The sequence below is a fragment of the Silurus meridionalis genome, chromosome 24, assembly GCF_014805685.1.
Source record: "Silurus meridionalis isolate SWU-2019-XX chromosome 24, ASM1480568v1, whole genome shotgun sequence".
Lineage (NCBI taxonomy): Eukaryota > Metazoa > Chordata > Actinopteri > Siluriformes > Siluridae > Silurus > Silurus meridionalis.
The window spans coordinates 6,240,670-6,265,111 of NC_060907.1; the positions used below are offsets into that span (position 1 = coordinate 6,240,670).

Consider the following 24,442-nt stretch of genomic DNA (forward strand, 5'->3'; position numbering starts at 1 on the left):
TAAATGATGAGATATTCTATATTCTATTATAGAACCGTTTTGCAATTTTATGTTGAGGAACATTATTCTTAAATTGTTCCACAATTTGTAGACACAGTCTTTGACAGATTGGTGAAGCTTTGCCCATCTTCTGCGAGACTCTGCCTCTCTAAGATTACACTATTTTTACCCAATCATCTTACGAACCGGGGGTGTCAATTAGTTGCAAAATGTTTCTCTAACTGTTTAAGTTTGAGAACACTTCATTTATCTGAATTGAACACATTTATGAGGATGTCTTTATCCGTTTCTAAACAAATTATTTTGTGAAACTCACTTTTCTTCCTGTTCCCCAACATTTTCAGTTCTGTTCCTATATTCCTCGTTTACATAAATAAATCAGGGAATTGAACTTGTTTCAGTTCCTGTGAACCCTACAAATTCAGTGACAAAACAATAGTGGAACCTTGGTTCACTGTTGGTCTCACAGTGAACATATGTTCCTTAAGATTTTTAAAACAAATTAAGGTAAAAACACATTTTCTTTATTTTGCTTGAACCAGATTTGAGTGGATTTCTTTTGGGGTGTCAATAACACACTGCTGTTGAATTATTGATTGTTGATTGGTCAGTAGGTTAGTCTAATACATTATCTTGTCTATAGTAACAGTTCACTCACAGGTATGTGAAACATATTTGAATAAAGGTGGTAATAATAATAATAATAATAATAATAATAATAATAATAATAATAATAAAGAATAATAAAGTGCTGTTATTTAACAAATCGAAAAGTTTCGTTGCTGTGATCATGCTTGGAGACATTTATATAACAGTATGGGTGTCAGTTCTTTGTAACAGAAGTGAAACTGTAAATGTTTTGTGGTTGTTCAATAATGTGACAAGCTGTCTGATTTATATATTACTATTTTCCTGAGAGAAAAAAAAAAATCAGTCACTAAGACCTATCTAATTGTAATTGTATGGAAAGTTGCTGTGGTATTAAAGCAACATTAAAAGAAATAAAATAATTTAGGATGTGATGCTATTGAAAAAAAAATTATTTCTTATTATTTAAATTTTTTCAATGACATTTCATGAAAATTAAAAAAATATATATATATATATATATATATATATATATATATATATATATATATATATATATATATATATATTTAATGTAATAATAATTTGTCCATACTCCTGCAATATTTCAAAGCTTTCCCCTAAATCCTGAATAATATTTATAAATAATAATATTTATCTTTATATTTCTAGCTAATATTTTCATTATCATCAGTGAAGCAATAGACACCAAACTAGAAGTAACAGTAGTACACTTTACACTCCACAAATCCATCACTGTGGTTTATGTACCAGCTGATGGCTCCGCAATATTAAAAGGTCTGGAAGAGGTCATAATTTCTAATTTATAGTGTTAATGTATTCATTTGCCCATTTAATTTATGCATTTGTATATATTTCCTATTTACAATGCTTGCTCCTGACATAAATATACCACTTGATGTTAAATGCACCTAATCTCTGTCTGAAAGAAAGAAAGGATGAAAGAAAGAAAGAAAGAAAGAAAGAAAGAAAGAAAGAAAGAAAGAAAGAAAGAAAGAAAGAAAGAAAGAAAGAAAGAAAGTAAAACGTTCTTAAAGTTCATAGCCACAAGGGGGGGCACTCACAAATAACTGAATATACAAAAAAGAAATGATGGCAGATCAGCATTTTTAGAACGTTATTGTATTTCCAATTGTATTGATTGGAAGCTTTGTTGATAAGATCCATTGGTCTGTAATGGACAAACCGTTTAGAGCATTCAACATTTTGATATATTTATTTGTGAGGCCTATTTGGAAGGTTACTGTCAGCCAATTAATGATAGACAACATTTGTGGGAGGATTAGCAAAAAGCTAAGGAATCCATGGTGGATTATTTTACAATGGATACAATGTTCAAAACTAGAAACGTAATTCCAAGTAGGCCTAAATTTGAGCTAATGGTGGATTTGTCAGCACTTGGCCCAAATTTGGTTAGAATGTTTCTTAGACCCACAAAACTTTTGACCAAAAGTATACTAAGTAAACAATTTATCAGCCAATGTAGCCAAAAAAGAATATTAATTGAATAAGAAGAAAAAGGTAGAATAACAATAGGGAGCCTACACACCTTTGGCTCTCTTGGCCACCATATACAGGTGCATCTCAATAAATTAGAATATCATTAAAAAGTTTATTTATTTTAGTAATTCAATACAAAAAGTGAAACTCGCATATTATATAAATTTATCACACACAGACTGATATATTTCAAGTGTTTATTTCTTTTAATTTTGATGATGATAGTTTACAGCTAATGAAAACCCCAAATTCATCTTAGAAAATTTGAATATTGTGATAAAGTTAAATATTGGAGACTCGTGGTGTCAAACTCTAATCAGTTAATTAACTTAAAACACCTGCAGAGGTTTCCTGAGCCTTCAAATGGTGTCTCAGTCTGGTTCAGGCTACACAATCGTGGGGGAAGACTGCTGACTTGACAGGTATCCAGAAGACGATCATTGACACCCTGCACATGGGGGGTGAGACACAAAAATTCATCTCTAAAGAAGCTGCTGTTTACAGAGTGCTGTATCCAAGCACATTAATGGAAAGTTGAATGGAAGAAAAAATGAGGTAGAAAAAGGTGAAACGAAGCCCATTCAAGAATTTGTGGGAGATTCACAAACAGTGACTACAGCTGGAGTCAGTGCTTCAGGAGCCACCATGCACAGACGTATCCATGGGCTACAACTGACGCATTCCTCGTGTCAAACCGCTCCTGAACCAGCGAAAACGTCGGAGGTGTCTTACCTTGGCAAAGGACAAAAAGGACTGGACTGTTGCTCAGTGGGCCAAAGTCGTCTTTTCAGATGAAAGAACATTTTATTTAGAAATCAAGAGGTCCCAGAGTCTGGAAGAAGACAGAAGAGGCACAGAATCCAAGTTGCTTGAGGTCCAGTATAAACTACCAGAAAGTTATAGAGCACTTAATGATTCCCTCTGCTGACCAGCTTGCTGATGCTGATTTTATTTTCCAGTAGGATTTGGCACCTGCCCCCACTGCCAAAACTACTAAAACCTGGTTTCAGGACCATGGTATCCATGTGCTTGATTGGCCAGCAAACTTGCCCAACCTAAACCCCATGGAGAGTCTATGGGTATTGTAAAGAGGAAGATACAGTATATGGCATCAAACCCAACAACGTAAACAAGCTGAAGGCCGCTATTAGAGCAACCTGGGCTTCCATAACACGTCAACAGCATAACAGACCGATCGCTTCGCATGCCACTGCAGTAATTCATGCAAAGGGAGCCATGATTAAGTATTGAGTTCTGCACATGTTTATACTTTTCAGTAGTCCAACTTTTCTGTGTTTAAAATCTTAAATAATTTAAAAATTTTCTGAGATACTGAATTTTGGGTTTTTCTTAGTTGTAAGCCATAATCATCAAAATAAAATAAAAAATAAACACTATAATAGTCTGTGTGTGATGAATCTATCTATAACTTTTTAAAGATATTCTAATTTATTGAGATGCACCTGTGTGTGTGTGTGTGTGTGTGTGTGTGTGTGTGTGTGTGTGTGTGTGTGTGTATATATATATATATATATATATATATATATATATATATATATATATATATATATATATAAATATACATTTTTAAATATATAATTGTGATTAATCGCACATTTTTATCTGTTCTTAATATACCTTTATTTAATACTTTTCAAGTTTTTAATACTCTAATCATAAGCATGAACAAATATGGATTGTTTTTGCAAGTGTATTCTTTTATCTAATTAAAGAAAGGACGTCATAAATAAATGTGTTGTTTTGAAGGTTTTAATTTTTCCTCTGTTATATTTAAGTATTTATATTTGTATTAAAAATGGTCAGAACAGAAATGCGCGCTGCATTAATCGCGCCTTAATAAAATACGTGCCGTTAAAATTAATTTGCGACATCGTGTTAAATTTACAGCCTTAATAATCTCCCCACAAGGGAGTTTGTAAATTCAGGAACTGATATCAGGTGTTCAATAGGGTTGAGATCAGAGCTCTATAGCAGACCAGTCAAGATCTTTCACTCCAAACCATGTAAACCGTTCTACTGAGGACGCCATTGCTCATCTTCTCCACACTACAATAAGCCACCTGGACTACAGAAAAGGGAATTATACAAAGATGCTGTTTGTGGACTACAGTTCAGCGTTTAACACCATAATTCCCTCCACACTCACCTCTAAGTTGGAGGTCCTGGGACTCAGCCTGCTGCTGTGCTAATGGATCTCTAACTTCCTGATAGACAGACCACAAGCCGTACGGGTGGAAAAACACACCTCATCCACCCTCACCCTCAGCACTGGAGCTCACCAGGGTTGTGTTATGAACCCCCTGCTGTACTCACTGTACACATACGTCTGTGTGGCCACTTCCAACTCCACCACCATCATCAAGTTTGCTGACGACACTGTTGTGGTGGGCCTGATCTCCAACAACGACGAGACGGCCTACCTACAGGAGGTTAAAAACCTGGAGAGACGGTGCCAGAAGAACAACCTTCTCCTGAATGTCAGCGAGACTAAGAAGTTGATAGTGGAATTCAGCATGAAGCAGGAGCGGTCACACCAACCGCTAAACATCAACGGGACCCCAGTGGAGAGAGTGGACAGTTTCCGGTACCTTGGTGTTCACATCACACAGGACCTGTCTTAGTCCTGTCACACCAACACCCTGGTGAAGAAGGCCTGGCAGCGTCTGTACCATCTGAAAGTACCCTCTCAGGTGCTAAAGACTTTTTACACTTGCACCATTGAGAGCGTTCTGACGGGTAGCATCACTTCCTGGTTCGGGAACAGCACCATGCAGGACAGGCGAGCCCTCCAGAGGGTGGTGCGTTCAGCTGAACGTACCATCCACACCGAGCTCCCTAACCTGCAGGACATCTACAGCACATGGTGCCGGACCAGAGCCAGGAAGATTGTGAAGGACCTCAGCCATCCCAACAATGGACTCTTTTCTTTGTTACGTTCAGGGAAATGCTTTACTCCCTGAAAGCGAACACAGAGAGAATGAGGAGGAGCTTCTTCCCGCAGGCCATTCAGAGTTTAAACCAGGAAACACCAAGGATCTAAAAACTGGTCCACTCTTTCCATCACCACACTTTTCTGCAAACATTTTTCTTTTCGCACCTGAATCCCTGGACTGTCACTTTAACTGTGGACTTGCACAGCACAATGCACTTTATACCACACCATACCGCACACGGTCACTTTCAGGACAATCGCATCAACCCTTATGTGATTACTGTTTACTGTCATAGGCATACCTTGTATATACACTTTTCCTCATATATATCTTTATATATGTTATATCTTACATAGTTTATACTCTTTATTTATCTGCCTTCTTTTTCCTTATTTTATTTTTCTCCCCATTCCATTCCCTCATGCCAGACAGTCGTATAAAGCATTATACTGCATGTCCTACTCTGTATGTATGTGTATGTGACAAATAAAATTTGATTTGAAAGCATATCTTCTTTAATTTGGCTTTGTGCATAGGGGCATTGTCATGATGGATGAGGTTTGGGTCTCCTAGTTCAAGTGCACTGAAAATGTAATGCTACCGGAAAAAAGCACGAAAAAAAACACAAGGCTGGAAAAGTCAGGTGTGGAAATACCTTTATGGTCTATTAGGTCCGTGGTGTGGACTTTAAAGTGATTTGAGAAATGTTGAATATTTAGAAATGATGTGTTCATCCATTAAAGCAGTGAAGAAAGCCAATGCCACTGTGTCAGCTTTTCCTGTCAGTGTACAGTAGATGCTTTAGTGTAAATCCAGATATAAGCACACTTCCCTCTAGTGGAGATGCATGCTCGGGGAGTGTACACTTCTCATGGCACAACAATTATAAAACCAGAACTTTTACATTTTTTACTGTAAATAAACATTAACAATGTCAGCAATACGATTAATACTTTAATGTTTAAATGTTTCCAGTGGTAGCATTTTAGTGTCAACTGCATTATAAATGCCGTTAGAAAAATCATAGACTCATTAGTACATTCATAAAATACAATTTATATACACTGTAAGACAGACTGTAGTTTCAGTCATAGCAGCATTTTTTGGGCTTCCTCTTGGGCTACATGCTGAAAAAAAGAGAAGAAAAGTGCTAAATTAGACGTGAAATAGAACGGAGGAAAGAAGTCAGAAAATTTGAAAGCAATACATGAACAAATCACCGGTTTCGTATGCATAGTAATTCTTTTTTTTTGTTTTTTGAGAATGATGTTCTGGGTATACACTTTTCTCAAAGTGGAATGTAAAGATTTCGATAATTTTTTTACTTCTTGCTGTTTTCCTTACAATGCTCTCCTCAATACAAACATCAAAATGGTCTCTGTGGAAATTCAACCCAGAGCAATATGTATTTTCCCTTATCAGGTACTGTGGCAAAATTACATGCTATATAATAGTGCATTATTTATAATATATAATAAACTTTGAGATCTCTCTTTTTCTTTAAATAACATGGACATGCTTTACTGTATTTAAGCTCATTCACAACACTAGCTTAGCTTTCTTCCTGGAAATATCATGTTGTGGAAATTTGTGTGAGAGTCATTCAGCCACAAGGGTGTTAGTAAAGCCAGGTACTGATGTAGGGGAGGTGAGGGGGCCTAAAGTGCAGACAGTGTTTCAATTCATCATAACCAATAAGGCTGACGTCAGATCTCTATAGCAGTCCACTCAAGATCTTCCATTCTAACCCATGTAAAGCACATCTTCATGGAGCTGGCTTTGTGCACAGGGGCATTGTCATGCTGGAAAGTGAAAAATATACAGTTTATTATAAATGATATAACATAATTTAAGATCTCTGCTTATCTTGTCGTGTAAAGAGTCTGTAAAACAGTCTTTCTGAAGATGTCTAAAACTTTGTCAGCTAAGTGCGATTTCCTGTGGTTCCTGTGATTTACGTGTAAATACGACACCTTTTATTGACAACAGTCCTGTGCAAAAGATTTAGCCATGCACAGAAGAAAAATGCTTCACATATAATGTGAACATTTCTACATATACAAACAATATGAAAAAAATCACATTAAAAACATTAAAAATATATTTTAATGTATAATATATTTGTGAAATATGCTAATGAAGTAAAGACAAATCTTTAGACAAATTGAAAAAAAAAAACTCTATTTAGCTCAGTAGTCAGTGTGACCATGTGAAGGGTTTTCCTACACTGCAACTACACATTTGAGACGGACCCTGTATCACTGGTATACATTTTGTCACTGAGAGACATGACCGTATGATGAGAATTAGGACACAGGAAATGATGGCACATCTTTTACCATCACCCTGCTGTGAATGTCTTGGTAAATGACCATTGTATCTGCCTTTCTCAACCTAGTTCTCACAGAAAAAAAAAGGAGGGGATTGTGGATTTAAAAGCTTGCAGTAATCAGTAAGTGATTACAGCTGTACATAATTTAAACATGCAAAGCCACATGTCCTATTCAAAATATAGCCAGGTTTTTGTGAACTTGCCACCTGCCTCCTCTTTCTTCTTCCTTGAGCAAGAAACATCTCCACTCTATTTAGAAGGCAGCTGTAGTTATTTAGTACTAATGATCAGGCAGTTGTGAGTTTGAATCTCATATCCACCAAATACCCATCAGCTGAGCCAATGAGACAGATTCTTTCCCATCATTAACTGAGCTGCTTGAATCACGTCCTGTTTCACATCTATGTCACTCTGTTGCCTGGCAAAACATAATAAAAATGGATCAATCCAGATACTCAGGGAAAATCTGACCTCACAAGATAAGCTGAATCTGATTCACTTTGAAATCCATAATGCCTTTTTTAGTGTCACCTTTTTCCTGTCTCTCATTAAAAAAAGAAAAAGGAGTCCCAGTGGCATGCTGAGATTTATAAAAACACTGGAACAAAGCAAAATGTGCTCAGTTCAGATAAATGTATAGCACACCCTGATTTGGAAGTTTATTTAAGCTGTTAATCTTCTGTACTATCTTTCCTCTCATCTTTTGTTTAAGTCACTTGTTTTAAAAGGAAAAGGACCAGCAGCCCCGATCAACGAAAACATCCATATCAGACTCTGCAGGCTGAAGCTGGGCACCATGAAAAGAAGGAGCACTTTAACTCAGACGTGAATCGTGCTACAAAAATATGCATACATTCTAGTCTCTAAAGGTAAATGTGTCACAGTGCTCATGTTTTATTATCTGCTATCCATCATTATATTCACACCTCAAACAATACTATTTAAACAAGTACTCTTCAAACAGGAATTTCCCTTTAACCAAATATAGGTTGAAAAAAAATAGGCAGCCATGAGGATGGGGAGGTTTCTTGTAAGAGCCAGGAAGTGGTAACACCCCATTTCCTGTGGTGCTAGAAAAAAAAAAAAGCATAAGGCTGTTGTGCATTTCCCTCTAGCTATGCACAAAATTGTATTCGGTAAAATGACAGTTCTGGGGAGCCTGGTATAAAAGATCACCAGAAGATTAAAAAAATATATTATTGACCATTTTATTTAATAAAATAAAAAATTATATATAATCTCCTAATCTGAACTTTTGTGTGTTTTGTCCACAGTGGTGTAGTTGAAATTGTTTTTTGTAAATATATGTTGATTTATGTTTCAAATTGTATTTTTAGCTGTATTTAAAAAATATTGAAAATTCTCATCTTGCATAGTGCAGCCATCATGTCTAGTGCCTACTAATCAATCCTGTGAGGGCACTGTTATGATCTGCGGTTGCTACAGTCAGTCAGATCTAGTTTCAGCAGTTATATGATTAAAAATAAGGTAAGCTGACTAAATGAATGTCCAGGTTTTTCCATAAATAGATTCTTCTATCCTGAAATTTCAAGATGACAATGCCAGAATTCATAAGGCTCAAATTGTGTGGTTCAGAGAGCATTAATAATTTTCTCTTCAATTTTTAGCTACATTTAAAAATGGCAAGTTCTTATCTTAGACTTAGAATATTTGTACCTTTGAGTGTTTCTCCATGACTAGTGACTTAAATGGTTTGTTGTCTGTTTTCACCTGTCCCCTATATGCCATTGTTCACATGACAAACGCTGCATTCGTTTCATTTGTCTGGTATCTGTCCTAAAAAGTATCCCTGGTTAAAATTAGGGTGTCAGAAATTGTGGTACATTGAAACAAGTATCCTAATGATAACTGGATGGTATCATTTTTCCACCAGAATTTGGAAGTGTGGATTTTTGGACGTTTTGTGCAAAGTAAATGGTAAATGAAATTTTATTGTACAAATGATATGAGGAATATTAGGAAAGCTGAAATGTAACAAGGAATATGTTAGGAGGTGGTAGCTTAATGGTTTGGATTCGTAGGTTGTAAGTTCCAAACTCAGCCACACCAAGCTGCTCCTGTGCCCCTGAGCAAGTTCCTTAAACTCATTTGCTGCTCAGTTGTATAAATTAGATAAAATGTAAGTTGTATCTGCCAAATGTTATAAATGTGGACAATGAGAGTAATGCTGTATAACTAGACAACAACATTTTCTTCTTGTACTTTACTTAATAGAACATCCAGGTATTCATATACCCTTTTACTATGTACTCAAAAGTATGTATTTTTTCATTGCAAAACAAGTACATATTTTAGTGCTTAGTATAAGTAGGCAAAATGAAACACATTCTTATACACGTCTTATAGCTCTTATTCTCAAGCCTTCATTTCTATATAATCCTGTGTTTTTTCTCCTTATTATCGTGGATTTTCTATCTTTAACATTGCCTGCTTGTACTTTAAATGCCTCTTTTGTCTATACATAATAACCAAGTTAGTCAACCACAAACCACATCAATGTTGCGTAGTATGAATGGTTCCAAAATGAATTCTATTTCTATATTCTAATACGAACGTTTCTAATGACTAAAATCGAAATCAAACTAATAGTCAGTAAAACTGTGTATGACCCCTTACAATGCTCAAAGATTACTAATGCAGTCATTATTTACAAGTTAAATATTTGGTTTGGGTTACTGTAGACCTACATTCTTAGCGCCATCATTTCTTCACATTTAAATATCACTTAGGCATGGCTGCAGACCAAAATGATTCTTTGGTCAAAAGTATAATTTGAGGCACAGCCATTTTTAGCTCTTTGATGTCAATGTTTTTTCCCAAAAACAAAACATTAAGACTATAAATAGTATAGTGTCCTCTCGCTGCCTGCTTCAGGAGCAACATCTTTGGAAGTTGGAATTGTAGTAATTGTGGTAATTGTTCTTGAACTGAAAATATGGTAATCATCCAAATCAAACTAAAGTTGTTTTCCTATTTAACAAGTAAGTCGACACAGAGAACTGGCCAACCTGATAATTGACCCATTGCCAGTTAATCAGAGTCAGAATGTAAGACAATAAGATAGAGAATTTTATGGATTTCCTAAAGTCAAAGGTTAGGATTTTTGAAGCTCTTGCTGTCTCCTTGATAACGTTATCATCCCTTCTTGCAAAACCATGAAAGAAACAAACCCAAAAACAAATAAATAATTTTCTAAATCTAAATGTTTTTGACACAATTCAAAAAGAATACTTGCATTTTGTAATAAAAATAATGATAAGGATTTATAAAACTATTAAGGATAAATACTGGATCATCATTTTGGCACTGAGAGATGAGAAAGAAGGGAGGTGTAGGAAGTCTCTCTAAAAACCATCATCCTAGTGTGAAAGTCTCAGAGGCTTACAATTTCTAAGTTTATTTGCACAACTGCTCAGCCATTAAAAGGTAGACTCATAAAAGAACCTTTCAGCACTTTGAAAAACTCTGCCTTGTTCCAGGGCAAAAGTCTCACGTGCTGTTATTCGAAAACAAGCCCAAAGGAAGCCTGTGTTTTTCTGCGTCGTGGCTAAAACCCTGGTTACCGGCGACATGATGATTTTGTTCAAAGGGAAACATAAAAAAAGAAAGAAAGAATTAAAGAAAAAGAAAAACACTGATATGCCAAAGCTGGAAGTATGTCTGACTGTGTTTTTGATAGGATTCCTCCTCACCACAATGCTATCAACGTATAGTTTTTCAGATTGTTACTCTATAATCACAGCAATACTAAATTCTGATTGGTCAGATGGTGTTAAGTAATGTCTTCTTTTAAAACAAGTAATTCTAACTGCATTTTCCAGCAAACGTGTGCGTTTTAATAGGTTATCATTATTATAGTAATATCTCATTCACAGAGAGTTTTAGTGTATATTCAAGATGTATGTTTAACATTCGTGAAATGAGTCTCCAGTGTCAGGGTTTTGTAACAGCAAGTACGTTTCCAGCTGGGGAAAAAAGTTCAGCTTTAGCTACTTTATTTTTGGTATAATTTTGGTTTTATTCATAACTTCAATAGAGTTTCAGCTGCTGAAACATACACTATATAGACAAAAGTTTGAGGACACCTGAAAATCTATGTTAGATGTTGGAGTGTGCTTGTGGAGATTTGTGCTCATTCAGCCACAAGGGTGTTAGTAAAGTCAGGTCAAGTGAGGGGGCCTGGGGTGCTGTCAGCGTTCCAATTCATTACAAAAGTGTTCAAACGGGTTGAAGTCAGAGCTCTATAGCAGGAGATCTTCCACTCCAACCCATGTACACCATGTCTTCATGGAACTTGATTTGTGCACAGGGCCTTGTCATGCTGGAACGGGTTTGGGTCTCCTAGTTCGAATGAAAGGAAAATTTCAGCATCAGCATCAAATACACCTGTGTGCCTCCAAGTTTTGTGGTAAAACTTCAGGGAGGATTAATTTATGGTTGGAAAAGCGAGATGTCCAAATACTATTGTCCATTTTTTGTGTGGTATATAAATGATAGCAGGAACAGTTGGTTTGTAAATGGTAAATTACGTATAAATGGTTGAAAGACTAAAACAGTGTAGATTAGACTTAGGAGGTATTTTTGAGAGTAAAGGTCTACTGACCCACTCAGAGGACCTTGTTATCGTCTCTTCATGCTCAAACATAGGCATATGAGCAGTACAAGCACCGCAAAAGCAGCCGAGATGATGATGATGTTTCTATATCCAGCTGCAACACAAAAGCACAGTGTGAGAAAATGAACCCACAAAAAGGAATAAACTGAATTTAAATGTCTGACACCATAACAAAATCTGTAATAACACAATAAAATCATTTTTTAATTAATTACATCCTGATACTGTCCTAGTGTCAAATGAAGGGTTTGTAGAGCTTTTCTGGACTTACAGGTTAAACTGAGACTATTTCATTCAGTAGGATAATGACACGTGTACCAGTGTAACCACCATGAGGTGTAAAGTTCATGTTGTAGCTAATTTAGGTTAAACTGAGTGTGATGGTGTAATGTTAGAAGACATAGTTATTTTATATCTGCTGATGCTTAATGAAAACACAGAAAACACCTCAGGGTTCATATCTTTATATAATATTCTGGGGATTTTTTTGTGCATCTGTAAATCCACAATAAAAATTTCAATACAGAGAAATGTATTTGCCACCCCCTGACTTTTCCAGCCATAGGTGGTTCTACTAAACTGTTGAGGACTGAGAACTGTTCACGTAGTTGAAGGCATGTAACTTTTTAGGATGTCTTTAAATGTGCTAGCATTACATGTTTTCACTTTACTTGAACTAGGAGTTCCCAAACCTGTTCCAGCATGGCAATGTCCCTGTGCACAAAGCCAGCTTCATGAAGATATCTTTTTACTCACCCTTGTTCAGGGATACAGAAATGCTCGTCTCCAGGCCTTTATGAAGCGCTGTACATGTCACTTGCTCCTCATCCAACAACTGGGACTGAAACTGTATGGTGGTGACCACCAGTGTAGTGCCGTCTCCCTGCGGGTAAACTGAGGTCTCGGAGTGGGCCAGTGTGAGGTTATAACCCTCCACATTCCAGACGAGATCTGCAGGAGGACGAGACACAGCCGAGCAGTTGGCCTGGATTACTCCATTCTCTGTGGTGGTGTAGCTCACCTCAGGTTTGGGCAGGACTGTGAAAACAACACAACTGGCCTTGAAGGTCTGATTCTAGAGCAAAAAAATACTAATTTTTAAACTGGTTAGTGACTGTTGCAGCAGTTCGCAAAAGAGTGGAGGGCGGAACAAAGCGCACTGGTTAGTCTCATCGGCTGCCGGTGTAGTCTTAACCCTTATTCCCTCTGGCTCCAAACTCCACTTGCGAACCACTGCCACAGTGACATTCAGAAAGTTGCTCATAAACAGTATCTATATACGACATGAAATTCTGTATGAAACTGGGCAAATCTGCCACAGAGACATTTGGCCTGACATATTTTTGACATACAGCAAAGCTGCAATAAGTCATTTGAGGTGTTTTAAGTGGCAAACGTGCTTCAGGATCATAAGAATATCACCGACGACAAGAGATCAGGAAGATTGTGCCTTATGATTGTTGGAGAACAATTCACATTTTCACTTCCACACCCACCCTACTCACAAATTTGGTTCCTGTGGACTTCGCCCTCTACCTGAAGATCAAAGTATTAATTCATTTACTTAAATGAATGTTTTTTGCCATAGAATTTAGGCCATTGGGCATTTTCCTGTTTTTTCTGAGATAACGTAAGGCGTACCTTAACACTAGTTACAAGGGACAGCCGTAACACATGGTGTTTGGAAGTGAAAAACACAGATTGTGAAAAGACAGGACAGTGTGAGAGGATATGATTCAACCCACTGTCTGGAGGCACGATTTTCCTCCAGCGACAAAAGCAACACTGTTCAAACAACATTATCAGAAGAGAGACATAGAGGACCTCTGTTTTCACTCTGAAGAAATGTGTCACAGTAATAGCAGCAGGCCTCGGTCCAAAGCAAACGCCTTTAAATTCACAGTCACTAGCACAGATCAGGATAATAGCCAGTGTTCGAGCCAAACAGCAGAATACTACTGTGTAAATATTCATTGGTCTAAGCAGGTAAAATGAAAAAAGAAAAAAGAAACAAACAGCTCTGTAATTAAATTACGTGGAGGCACTAATGACAGTGCACTCACTGCACTTACAAGAAGTAAAATGGCTGACAGATTTGCTAACCCTTCCCTTTAGTACGGGAACTCAGATTTAGCATGACTCAAGTGTACTTTGTCCTATTGACCAGTGGCTAAAATCACCCCAAGTGTACAAGACTGTCAGGTATTGACTCCTACCTTATAGATTTAGTTTGCATTAAAATTACACAAAATTAATTTGTATTACAGTGCAGAATAACACAGTCACAGAAAAGCACATACACATACGTAGGCCTATTATTTGTAAGTCCCTGTGATTGACAGAAGAGTGAAAGCATGGCATCCCTCCCACCTAGAGAATACGATCACTTTAGCTCAGTCATGGACGAATATAGTGTTGTCGGGATCTGAAGTTGTGATTTCCTTGTGTTTTTTTTAGTCATTTGATTTAGCTCATGCCAGAGAAGGAATCAATATGGCTTACTTCATCTTTTTATAATTCAGTTGCAGCGTAAGTTAAAATGTGACATCAACTGAAGTTTCCCTTTCAATTTTAACTTCCTTTGAGCAGCTTTTAGACCATCTTACTAGTAATGTTACTCCTGAATTTCCCCCATTAAAATATTATTATTTAATTATTCCCTAGATAATGTATTCAGATTGTTTAGCCAGTCTTTACCCTTTCTGCTTGACATTTACTGTGTTTTATAACCATAAATATGGTGTCATACATTTCTTTTGCTTGTTGATTTTACTATATTTAAAAGAAGATTTCATTTTCACATTCCATGCCGGGGGGAAGAACAGAATCCCAGAGCCAACAATTTAAGTAAGAGAGACCTTGCCAAGCTAAATACGGAGTTGTAAGAAGATTTGTGACCAGTAGCTCACCCACTGTTTTTATCTCGATTTATTGTCTAAAAGTGATGGCTTAGTTATATAATGACTTCCTTTTCCTGAGTTCTGCAGCAGTAAGCCAGATAGACTTTCTGTCTCTTTTGCCGACACACATGCATGCATATGTCAAACACACACACAAACATGGACACACACGAACACACACACAGACACATACTGTACTTTCACATAGACTTGTAAAACATGTCTCTGAAAGACAAGCATTATGTAATTAAATCAATAACTTAATTAATAATAATAATGATAGTTTTAATAATAGTTAAAATATTTAAATTTTCACAAGTTGTATAGATAACATACAAAAAATTAGGAAATGACTTCTACTCACATTTTAGATAGTCACATGCACTTTAAATGTATTTAAGCCACTATTCAATTGATGAATCAAAAATAACATGCTCTTGTTGAAAAAAAATGGTGTTTGTATCACAACGTTCCACAACATTTAAAAAACAATGTGCCCCATTACACCACCCTGCCCTTACCTCCTTTTTCCTATTACCATGCCCAGTAATGTTTTATTCCTTATATACGGTTCTCATTTATACGTACTGTAGACAGCAAGACATGCCGTGACACTCTTCGAACCTCCCGGGTACGTGTGGAAATCACAGGTATAACAGCCTTCATCTTCCATGTGAACGGGGTCTATGGTTAACTGGCTGTTCCCCAACGTCTTGCTGAGCTTCACACGCTCCCGGAATGGTAGCTCTACGCTCATGTTGCCGCTCTTGGTCACAGAGGCTACAATGATGGTGTCACCCTGCTCTGTCGTTTTCTTCCACAGGATCTGATGGACTCTGTTGGCAAGTGCGTAGGTACACGAGAGTGTTACTTGCTTCCCATGCACTGCTGTCTTGTTGCCCATGGACTCTGCTTTTGCTGAGAGGAAGAGAAAGAACTATTTAATGTTGAGATGGACTGGCAGGTTCATTGAGTGCTTTATAACTCTAGCTTTTAAAATAGGTTTGACTTGTAAACCTTTCAGAGTTGTCTCAATGGACCAAAACAAAAAAATACTATAGATGAGAAATGTATATTCACTGGATATGTTTTACATGTCCTTGCATTGATGAGGGTTTTTAACCACTGGACTTTGATGGTCACTGGCTTGTAACCATCAGCCTACTTGTTCTCATTCTTCCCTCTTCAAACATCATGAATCACCCGTTCTGAGTATATTTCATGGAATAACGGAAATATACACAGCTTTTTCATTTTTTAAACTTGCCTACTATTTTCTGTTTTCCTCTTTGGATAACTGTTATGCATTAAAGAGGATGTACTAGATCATAGGACAGGAAGTTGGGACAGGAGTACAGGACCTCAATAAAAAAGGGAACCAGATCTTTTCCACTTCCTGTTGTGATCATCACAGAGTAGGGACAATTAAAGCCCCCATCATGTGTTTTAAGGAAATCTTTAAAACTTATAGCCAAGTACTTCGAGCAACATTGCACATTTGTTCTAGTTCACCATTAATTAGGTCTTAGAAGAAGGTCTAAAGCAGTCTTAAGAATGCTGCTTAAGGGTTTATATATTATTAAAGGCTAAGAATCGAACTATCCCGAGAAATTAAAGAGCAGGGAATTAAATGATCTAATACTATTACTGTTAACTTTGTAGCACTTTTGCTCATAATTATTAATTACCAATATTAGCATCACCTTACCATTTAAAGAAAGGCATATCGTCCTCTTCTGCTGTCCAGATGGGTACACGTCGAACACACATGTGTAGCAGCCTTCATCACCCAGCTTGGTTCTTTCAATGACAAAAGAACTTCTGTCAATATGCTGGTCGATAAGCTCCACACCCTCTCGCTTGATGAGGCTGCCAGGCTTATTAGGTTGGTAATAGAGGACACTTTTGTTGTGCAAATCCAACCAGCGAACCTGTTTGAGATCTTCACCGTTTCCTATGGTCAAGTTACAGCCAAGAGTAACAGGGTGGCCCAGTGTTGCCTGTAGCTGAGCCGGGGCACTCACTTCAGCTAGGAGATCAAAATCAAAATAATAATAAATCAAAAGCAATCAAAATACATCAGCCAATCAGGTTTGTGCACATATAATAAAGATTAAGAAAATATAACCATTATTAATTTTCACTAATTATGTTTTTTACTATTTATTTAACTATTTATTTATTGAAGCTGTACTCATGATGTCAAAGTAGAATTGTTTAATAAAATGTAGTCATAGAATCAAAGAAAATACATTATAATAATATAATAATAATATATAATAATATACATATAATACAAAATATAATACAACATAATATACAAAAGGAATAGTATATGCACTGTGTATTATTTTGCACTTAAACACTAAGCTAAAAGAAACACAGAAAAATATCTAAACTTTTTTTTTTTTTTGTTGCCATTATTTTAGAAAGACACTTTTAAATAATATGAACATTACTTAAAAAAAAAAAAAGGAGATGATTTTGTCCAGGATAAAGAATTTTTAAAATCACAATATTCATTTTAATATGAAGATTTCTGTTTGTAATCTTATAGGCTACCAATAATTAGTAAAATAAAATAAACACTGTTTATTTTATTTTATAATTACAAATATTCCAAACATATTGTGGAGACTTACAGAAAACGTTTGATCTCTGTCATTGCCGACAAAGGGTATATAACAAAGTATTGAGATGAACTTTTGTTATTGACCAAATACTTATTTTTCACCATAATTTGCAAATAAATTCTTTAAAAATCAGACAATGTGATTTTCTGGATTTTTGTTACTCATTTTGTCTTTCATAGTTGAAGTGAACCTATGATATAAATTACAGGCTTCTCGCATCTTTTTAAGTGGGAGAAATTGCACAATTGGTGGCTGACTAAATACTTTTTTCCCCACTGTACATACATATATAATGTTTGAAATTTTGGCAAATTAATAAGAATTCATAGATTTAAAAGAGTTTATAGAACTTGTAGGAAAAGCTATGAAGGTTAAATCTACAGCAAGCAAGGTTACCAATAACAAGATTTACAACAAAACCATTTGTATGAAATCCAACATAAGGATTTTTCCAAATTTCTGTGAGGTTGAACAGATGTATATAAAGAAAGTGAATGCCTAAAGTGCTGCCTGAAAGAAAACCTTTCTTTCTCATTTATGACTAGGAACAATGTTATGTCTGTAGAGCCATACCTTGCAGTGTAGGAAACATTATCACAGCCAACCACAGGTACACAGAGACACACCTACACATTTTAGTCTGAAAGAAAGAAATTTTGAGGTTCAAACACACCTCTGCTTATCGTGAAAGCTATACTTTCAGCAGTGTAAAACACAGGTAAGCACATGCACCCAAACCCTGAAAATTACTATGGATTACTTCTTATGTTGACTCAACCAAGCTAGCATATTTCAGCAGACACATGACGAAACTAAGTAAACCCAATAGACCTTCACGGGTTATCTGAAAGACACTTACCATACACTGAAACCAAGATGTATTTTTGCTTTTTAAATTGTCAGTTGTCTTCTTCACATTGACCATCTTAGTCAATAGCCATTGTTTACTAGCAATCAGCAGTCTTTGGAAAAGAATTTTAAAATCTGCAGAACAAGATATTCAGTTTACTCAAATATACATGCTCATTCGAGTTTATTATTTTCAGAAGAGCCACGCAAACATATTAATATATATACACAAGTAAAGAAAGTCTGTTGAAAACTAAATCTAAATAATCAGTGATTTAGAAACAAAAATCAAAACAAAACAACAAAACAAAGTAACCAAATCTCTTTTCTTTTTTTTTTTTAAGTGTATAAACATAAAAAAGGGCCAGATGTTTGACATTTTGACATGACAGACATGCCTGTGTTTGATCATCAGGGTTTGGTGTTTGTTGTTTTATTCGACAGAGATCACCAGTACACATTAAATTACTAATCAATGCAGTGAGTATGCTATTAATCACCCATAATAAATGTATAGCTCTAAAGGAATCTGATTTTCAGTTTCCAATCAACTAATAAACTTTAAAAATCAACTAACAACATGTCAGTTTCTCGGATTAAAGAACGCTAAACAATTAAAGCAATCATACAGTAAATGTAGCAGAAACAAAACAAAAAAGTAAAAGATTCCAATAATTATTAATTAAATAATAATTCTAGTAGTTATGAAAAAGTCACCCTATTTGTTACCTATACACACACACACACACACACACACACACACACACACACACACACATACACACACTCTTGCACATGTATAAACAAAGGTGACAAACAGGGTGACTTTTGTCACACATATATCACACATATATTTTTTCACACATATATCAGTGACACTTGTCCTTTGAATATCATAGACTGCAGCTTGAACCCCTGACCTTCCAATCAGTAATCCACAGCTGCAATCGCTAAGATAACGGCTTAAGAATGTTTTCTTTTCTTTCTTCTTTTTTTTAACATTCAGAGATAAAAAGAAAAATCAGCTCTTATTGAAAATCTCAGTCAAGGTTTCTGTTTAAAGCATTAACATTATGGTTATCATCCAATTCCGTAGCTTAAAATACTAATTAGTCAATTTATGCTTTGTTTTGTAACTGTAATTTCTAAAGAGTGAGGTAAGTCGTTGCAGCTTGACATATTTTTTTACAATATTTAATAGCTTATTTTAAACACTAATGGAGTGTTTTTTTATAGCCGTTTGCTTAAAAAAATCATGAATGAACGATGGGTGAATGTCTGGTTTGTCATTCTATATTTATCCTCATATTTGAGTACTCTTATATTCAAGATTATTTTAATATAATAATAAGAAAACTAAACTCTGCTCAGGATATGAACATGATTTGATGTACTTACTTCAAAAAGAAATGAAAACTGAAGCATACACAGAGAAAACCTGACATAGGCAATATACAGTAGTATGTTGAGGACTATTTAGGTCCATCCAAATACTTGTTTTGAATTAATAATGCAAAAATGAAGCTGATATTCAAAAAAGGTACAGATCTCTGTTTATTTTTTCAAATAAGCGTCTGCTGATTCTGTGGGTTTGAAGTGCAGTTTCAGGAAACAATTTGCACCCTGCTGAGGCTGTTACCTTTCTGCTACTGTTAGCATCATCTGGAAGACATGAAGCATTATAATTCTTTGCTTTCATGTCTAGACTGGCACAGCAGCAGGACATCAGCACAAGAGAATACAGATTTTTCCAAAGAAAACCAAATGGAATGACTTTTTACTTTAAAGTACAAATTTGGACATAAAAGAGACTATGTGGACAATTACAGTACTTTGGTGTCATTGGTTGTAAGTGGGCCTGTAAATAGAGAATATACTGAAGAATGGCTTTGCTTCTGCAGTTGAAACACCCTTACCTTCAGTGTTATACCCCAATGCATACATTATGCATTAAAATATATTTCACTATATTTTATGCTAAGCCTTGCCCCTGCTGCGCTATTAAAAGAGCTTGGTGTTTAACCTCAGGCACCCACGCTGCCAGGAAATACACTCACAGTGGTTGTTTGTGGTTATAGCAGCCCCACTCCCTTTACACACCTCAACTAAAGGGCAGCATACATTACTATCCCTGTGGCCTGCATCAAAATAATATCTCCTTTGAATGGAACCACAAAGACCAGTGGGAACGCTATTCTGGCAAGTTGTTTGGTACAAAAGGCATAAGTGGTTTAAGAAATGGGATGCAGCCTTTGAGATATTTCACTGTGTGGCTCATGGATTCAGCCCGTATGGTAATTTAATAGTTGGCTTAATTTCTCTTTGCCACAGCCAAATAAAAGTAACAAACAAATTGGGACAACGAAATGAAATTTTGTTGTTGTTGTGATCTTACAGCACTAGCAGCCCATTATTCATTATTGAACTGCAATGTGTCTTGCTCACAGATTACTTTCTACCAAGTAGCTGTCTGTCTAACCTGTCACCATCATGTATGTTCTTTTAAAGCATTTTTGCTCAAACAACAAATATGAAGTGAAGAGAAATTAAATGTATGAAACGTATTTATTCTCCTAGGAAGTTGTAGCTCAGAGGTTAAGGCATTGGACTTTGAATCGGAGGGTCGCAAGTTCAAATCCCAGCCACATCAAGCTGCCACTCCTGGTCCCCTAAAACCCATAGCTGCTGATTTGTATAAATGAGATAAGTGTAAGTTGCTCTGAATAGGGGCACCTGCGAAAATGCGATAAATGTAAATGAAGATGGCCAAACTGACACCCTTGGGCCCTTGAGTGAGGCCCTTAACCCCATGTGCAATAAGCACAATAGGTTCATTTATTCAATTTTTTTGTAAATCGTTTTAAATAATACAATGTAATATCTTTTAGAAAAAGCCCTGTATCATGGCTGATCCCGAGGTCAGACCCCAGCTTACTAACAAGCTGGGATATGTGATAGAAAGAATGTGAAGAAAGAATTTCACTGTGCCGTAATGAACTTGTAACAAGCAAAAGCTTCTTAATAATTATTATTATCATTTAAAAATTTCAAAGTTTTATGAAAGTTTTAAATGATAATAATTTAAAACTTTTGAAAGTTTTAAACGATAATAATAATTATTAAGAAGCTTTTGCTTGTTACAAGTTCATTACGGCACAGTGAAATTCTTTCTTCACATTCTTTCTATCACATATCCCAGCTTGTTAGGAAGCTGGGGTCTGACCTCAGGACCAGCCATGATACATGCTTTTTCTAAAAGATATTACATTGTATTTTTTAAAACGATTTACAAAAAAATTAATAAATGAAGCTGTTGTTGTATTGTTAGTACTTATAGCATTTTTTTGTTTACATTATTTACTGCATTTCCATTGTTTTCAATTGAGTCACCTGACAAACAAACTTGTGCTTGGTGCTCTGTTTTAACCATTTTTCTAAAGCAACGCTTACACTTGTTTATCTCTGTTTACACACTCAGTGGTGTGATTCTAAATGATAAAATTTGGCTTCCCTGACCAAATCAGCAGCTACAGATTCTGTAGATCAGAAGAATACGCTGCTTTCTGACTACCGTACACTTACACGTCCTTGAGTTTTTGTGGCTCAAAGAGCTCTAAATAAATGTGTATTTTATAACTGCACCTCTAGCTCGTGACTGCTGTATCCTCCTGATAGGGTGAAAATTCCTATAACGATTAAATAATACTGCTTCAATAACCTTGCTCTTCGGTGTTGGAATAGTTTTCCTTGAAAAGACCAAATGGCCAAAGGTCTCCATTCATCCGTTCAACAACGCTCCTTGTTCTTCTGTTAATCAGAAAGAATTCCGAGTACAACCTTTAACTAATATGTTACAGAAGCTTTAAAAGCCTTCATTTGTTTAAATATATTTGCGATTTTATTTTCACAAAATCCTCGTTTAATAAATTGTTACAACTAACTGAATGCATTACAATTGAATTGCTGCATCACTGCTTAATCAAGTCTGCATGATACACAATAGTTTTTTGTATGTAATCCAGACATGCATGCAGGATAAGATGATAAAAAAAAAAAAATATATATATATATATATATATATATATATATATATATATATACAAATAAACTACGCATTGTTCGAGCATATGTGCATTCTCTGCATAGATTTTTCTAAAATAGCTATATTTTAGTAGAAAAATAAATTTTTCTAACATTTTCATTAACGTTTTCTAATGCTTTCCATGTACAAATGACAATTTATTAATGCAATTATGGCAATGCAAAAAAAAAAAAAAAGAATAAAGAATAAAGAACACAGCCAAACAAACAAAACATTTTTTTGTTTTTATATATTAAAGAATTTTAGATAAGTTACTTACATTTAAGTGCAAAACTGATCTCATAATAAGTAGAGTCGCTATACAGGTACACTACACACACTGCACACACACACACGCTTCTACACACACATGGTTACATGGCTGCTTCCAGGAATTAAAGTGCAGAGTACTCCAGACATGACAGGACTACTAATCACTGCAAACTGCAAACTGCCTCTGAGCAAAAGCTCTGCCCAACTTCCCACCTCCCGGTATCTTGCTTCCTGCCGCGTGAACGCGCACAATGCGCGCACACACCGCTGGGCACATCCTTGCAGTTGAATTGAATGTAAAAAAAAAAAAGTCATAATTTTGTACAATATATTTGACTTATTTGGGAAAAAAGATTATGAAGAAGACGTTTGTGCTTGTCAAAAGTTTATTTTATTGTTTATAAAAGACATGCACAAAGTAGATAATGTAATAGTTTTTAATGGCATTTTCATCAAACTGTCATCTTTGGCAATAGCAGTAGATTTTGGATGAAATACATTTTAGATTTGTTTCATATCACTTCATATTCTATATTTTCTATTTTACATACTGTTTGTATATGGAGAACATGCTATATTATTATATACATGTAGGGTAAATGGTGAAAGGAATATTGAACCAACATGGCTACCATTCCATACTTATTCCATATTCCATTCTATACTTATTCCATATTCCATTCCATACTTATTCCATATTCCATTCCATACTTATTCCATATTCCATTCCATACTAATTCCATATTCCATTCCATACGGCACATTGGTACTGACTGCACCATTCAACAAGACAAGGAGCCGAAGTGTACTTCCAAGCTCTGTAAGTGTTCTTTAGAGAGCAAACAGTCAGCTGGAGTGTTATCTATAAGCTACTGAAGAACACCTTGGCAAGTTCTACAAGAGGGATTTCAGTATTTCAGTTGAATTTTGAAGAAAAAAACTACTGCTGCTGCTGTTTACAGGATTTATATATTCTGTTATAAAAATAAAAATAAAGACTATTGGGCAGCATTTTACTCTGAGTTTATTGATAAATAGATTCATTTTTTGATTTGTGTGTTTCTTTGTGTGTTTGTTTATTCATTGCTTTCTTGGCAGGTGGGTGCAACAAATGGACGACCTGAAAGAAAAAGAGAAAGAGACTTGATGTTTGTGTGTTTCACAGATATTTCTACGTAATAATAATAATAATAATAATAATAATAATAATAATAATAATAATAATAATAAAATAACACATCATAATACCATTACACTTTTCTAACTTATTTGTTGCATTCAAAAATATAATCACTTCACATGTGCTGTGTTTAATAGGAAGCACTTCACATGTGCTGTGTTTAATAGGAAGCTCCCTATGCACAAGATGTATTCGGTAAGACATTGCATTTCCGTGATTTCCGTGGTAAAACAAAGCCCTATTTAGGAGGAAGATGATGGCGTCTTCCACAATGTCAGGTTGGTAGGCAAACTGAAGTGGATCCATTAATGGGCTCACCAGAGGTTGGAGATGAGTAAGCACCAGCCTTTCCAATGTCTTCATCAGATGTCTTCATCATCTACTGGTCTGTAGTCCCCAAAGTCTTTCGTGGATGGTCTTCTCTTAATGGTTAAGCCATTGGGCTTTGGATCTAAAGGTCGTGAGTTCAAATCCCAGCCACACCCAGCTGCCATC

General features: G+C 35.7%; 1 protein-coding gene across 1 annotated transcript; it reads right to left on the bottom strand.

Moving 5' to 3' along the window:
- Positions 1-5,702: 5,702 nt before the first annotated feature.
- Positions 5,703-22,961, bottom strand: LOC124378306 (OX-2 membrane glycoprotein-like). Its single transcript, XM_046837894.1, has 8 exons — positions 22,775-22,961; positions 18,424-18,548; positions 18,138-18,204; positions 16,640-16,960; positions 15,520-15,849; positions 12,788-13,069; positions 12,020-12,125; positions 5,703-6,190 (listed from the first exon to the last, which is right to left on the bottom strand). The coding sequence occupies exons 2-7, from the start codon at positions 18,487-18,489 to the stop codon at positions 12,037-12,039; spliced, it is 1,155 nt and encodes a 384-aa protein (XP_046693850.1). The 5' UTR covers positions 18,490-18,548; positions 22,775-22,961; the 3' UTR covers positions 5,703-6,190; positions 12,020-12,036.
- Between the last annotated feature and the right edge of the window lie 1,481 nt (positions 22,962-24,442).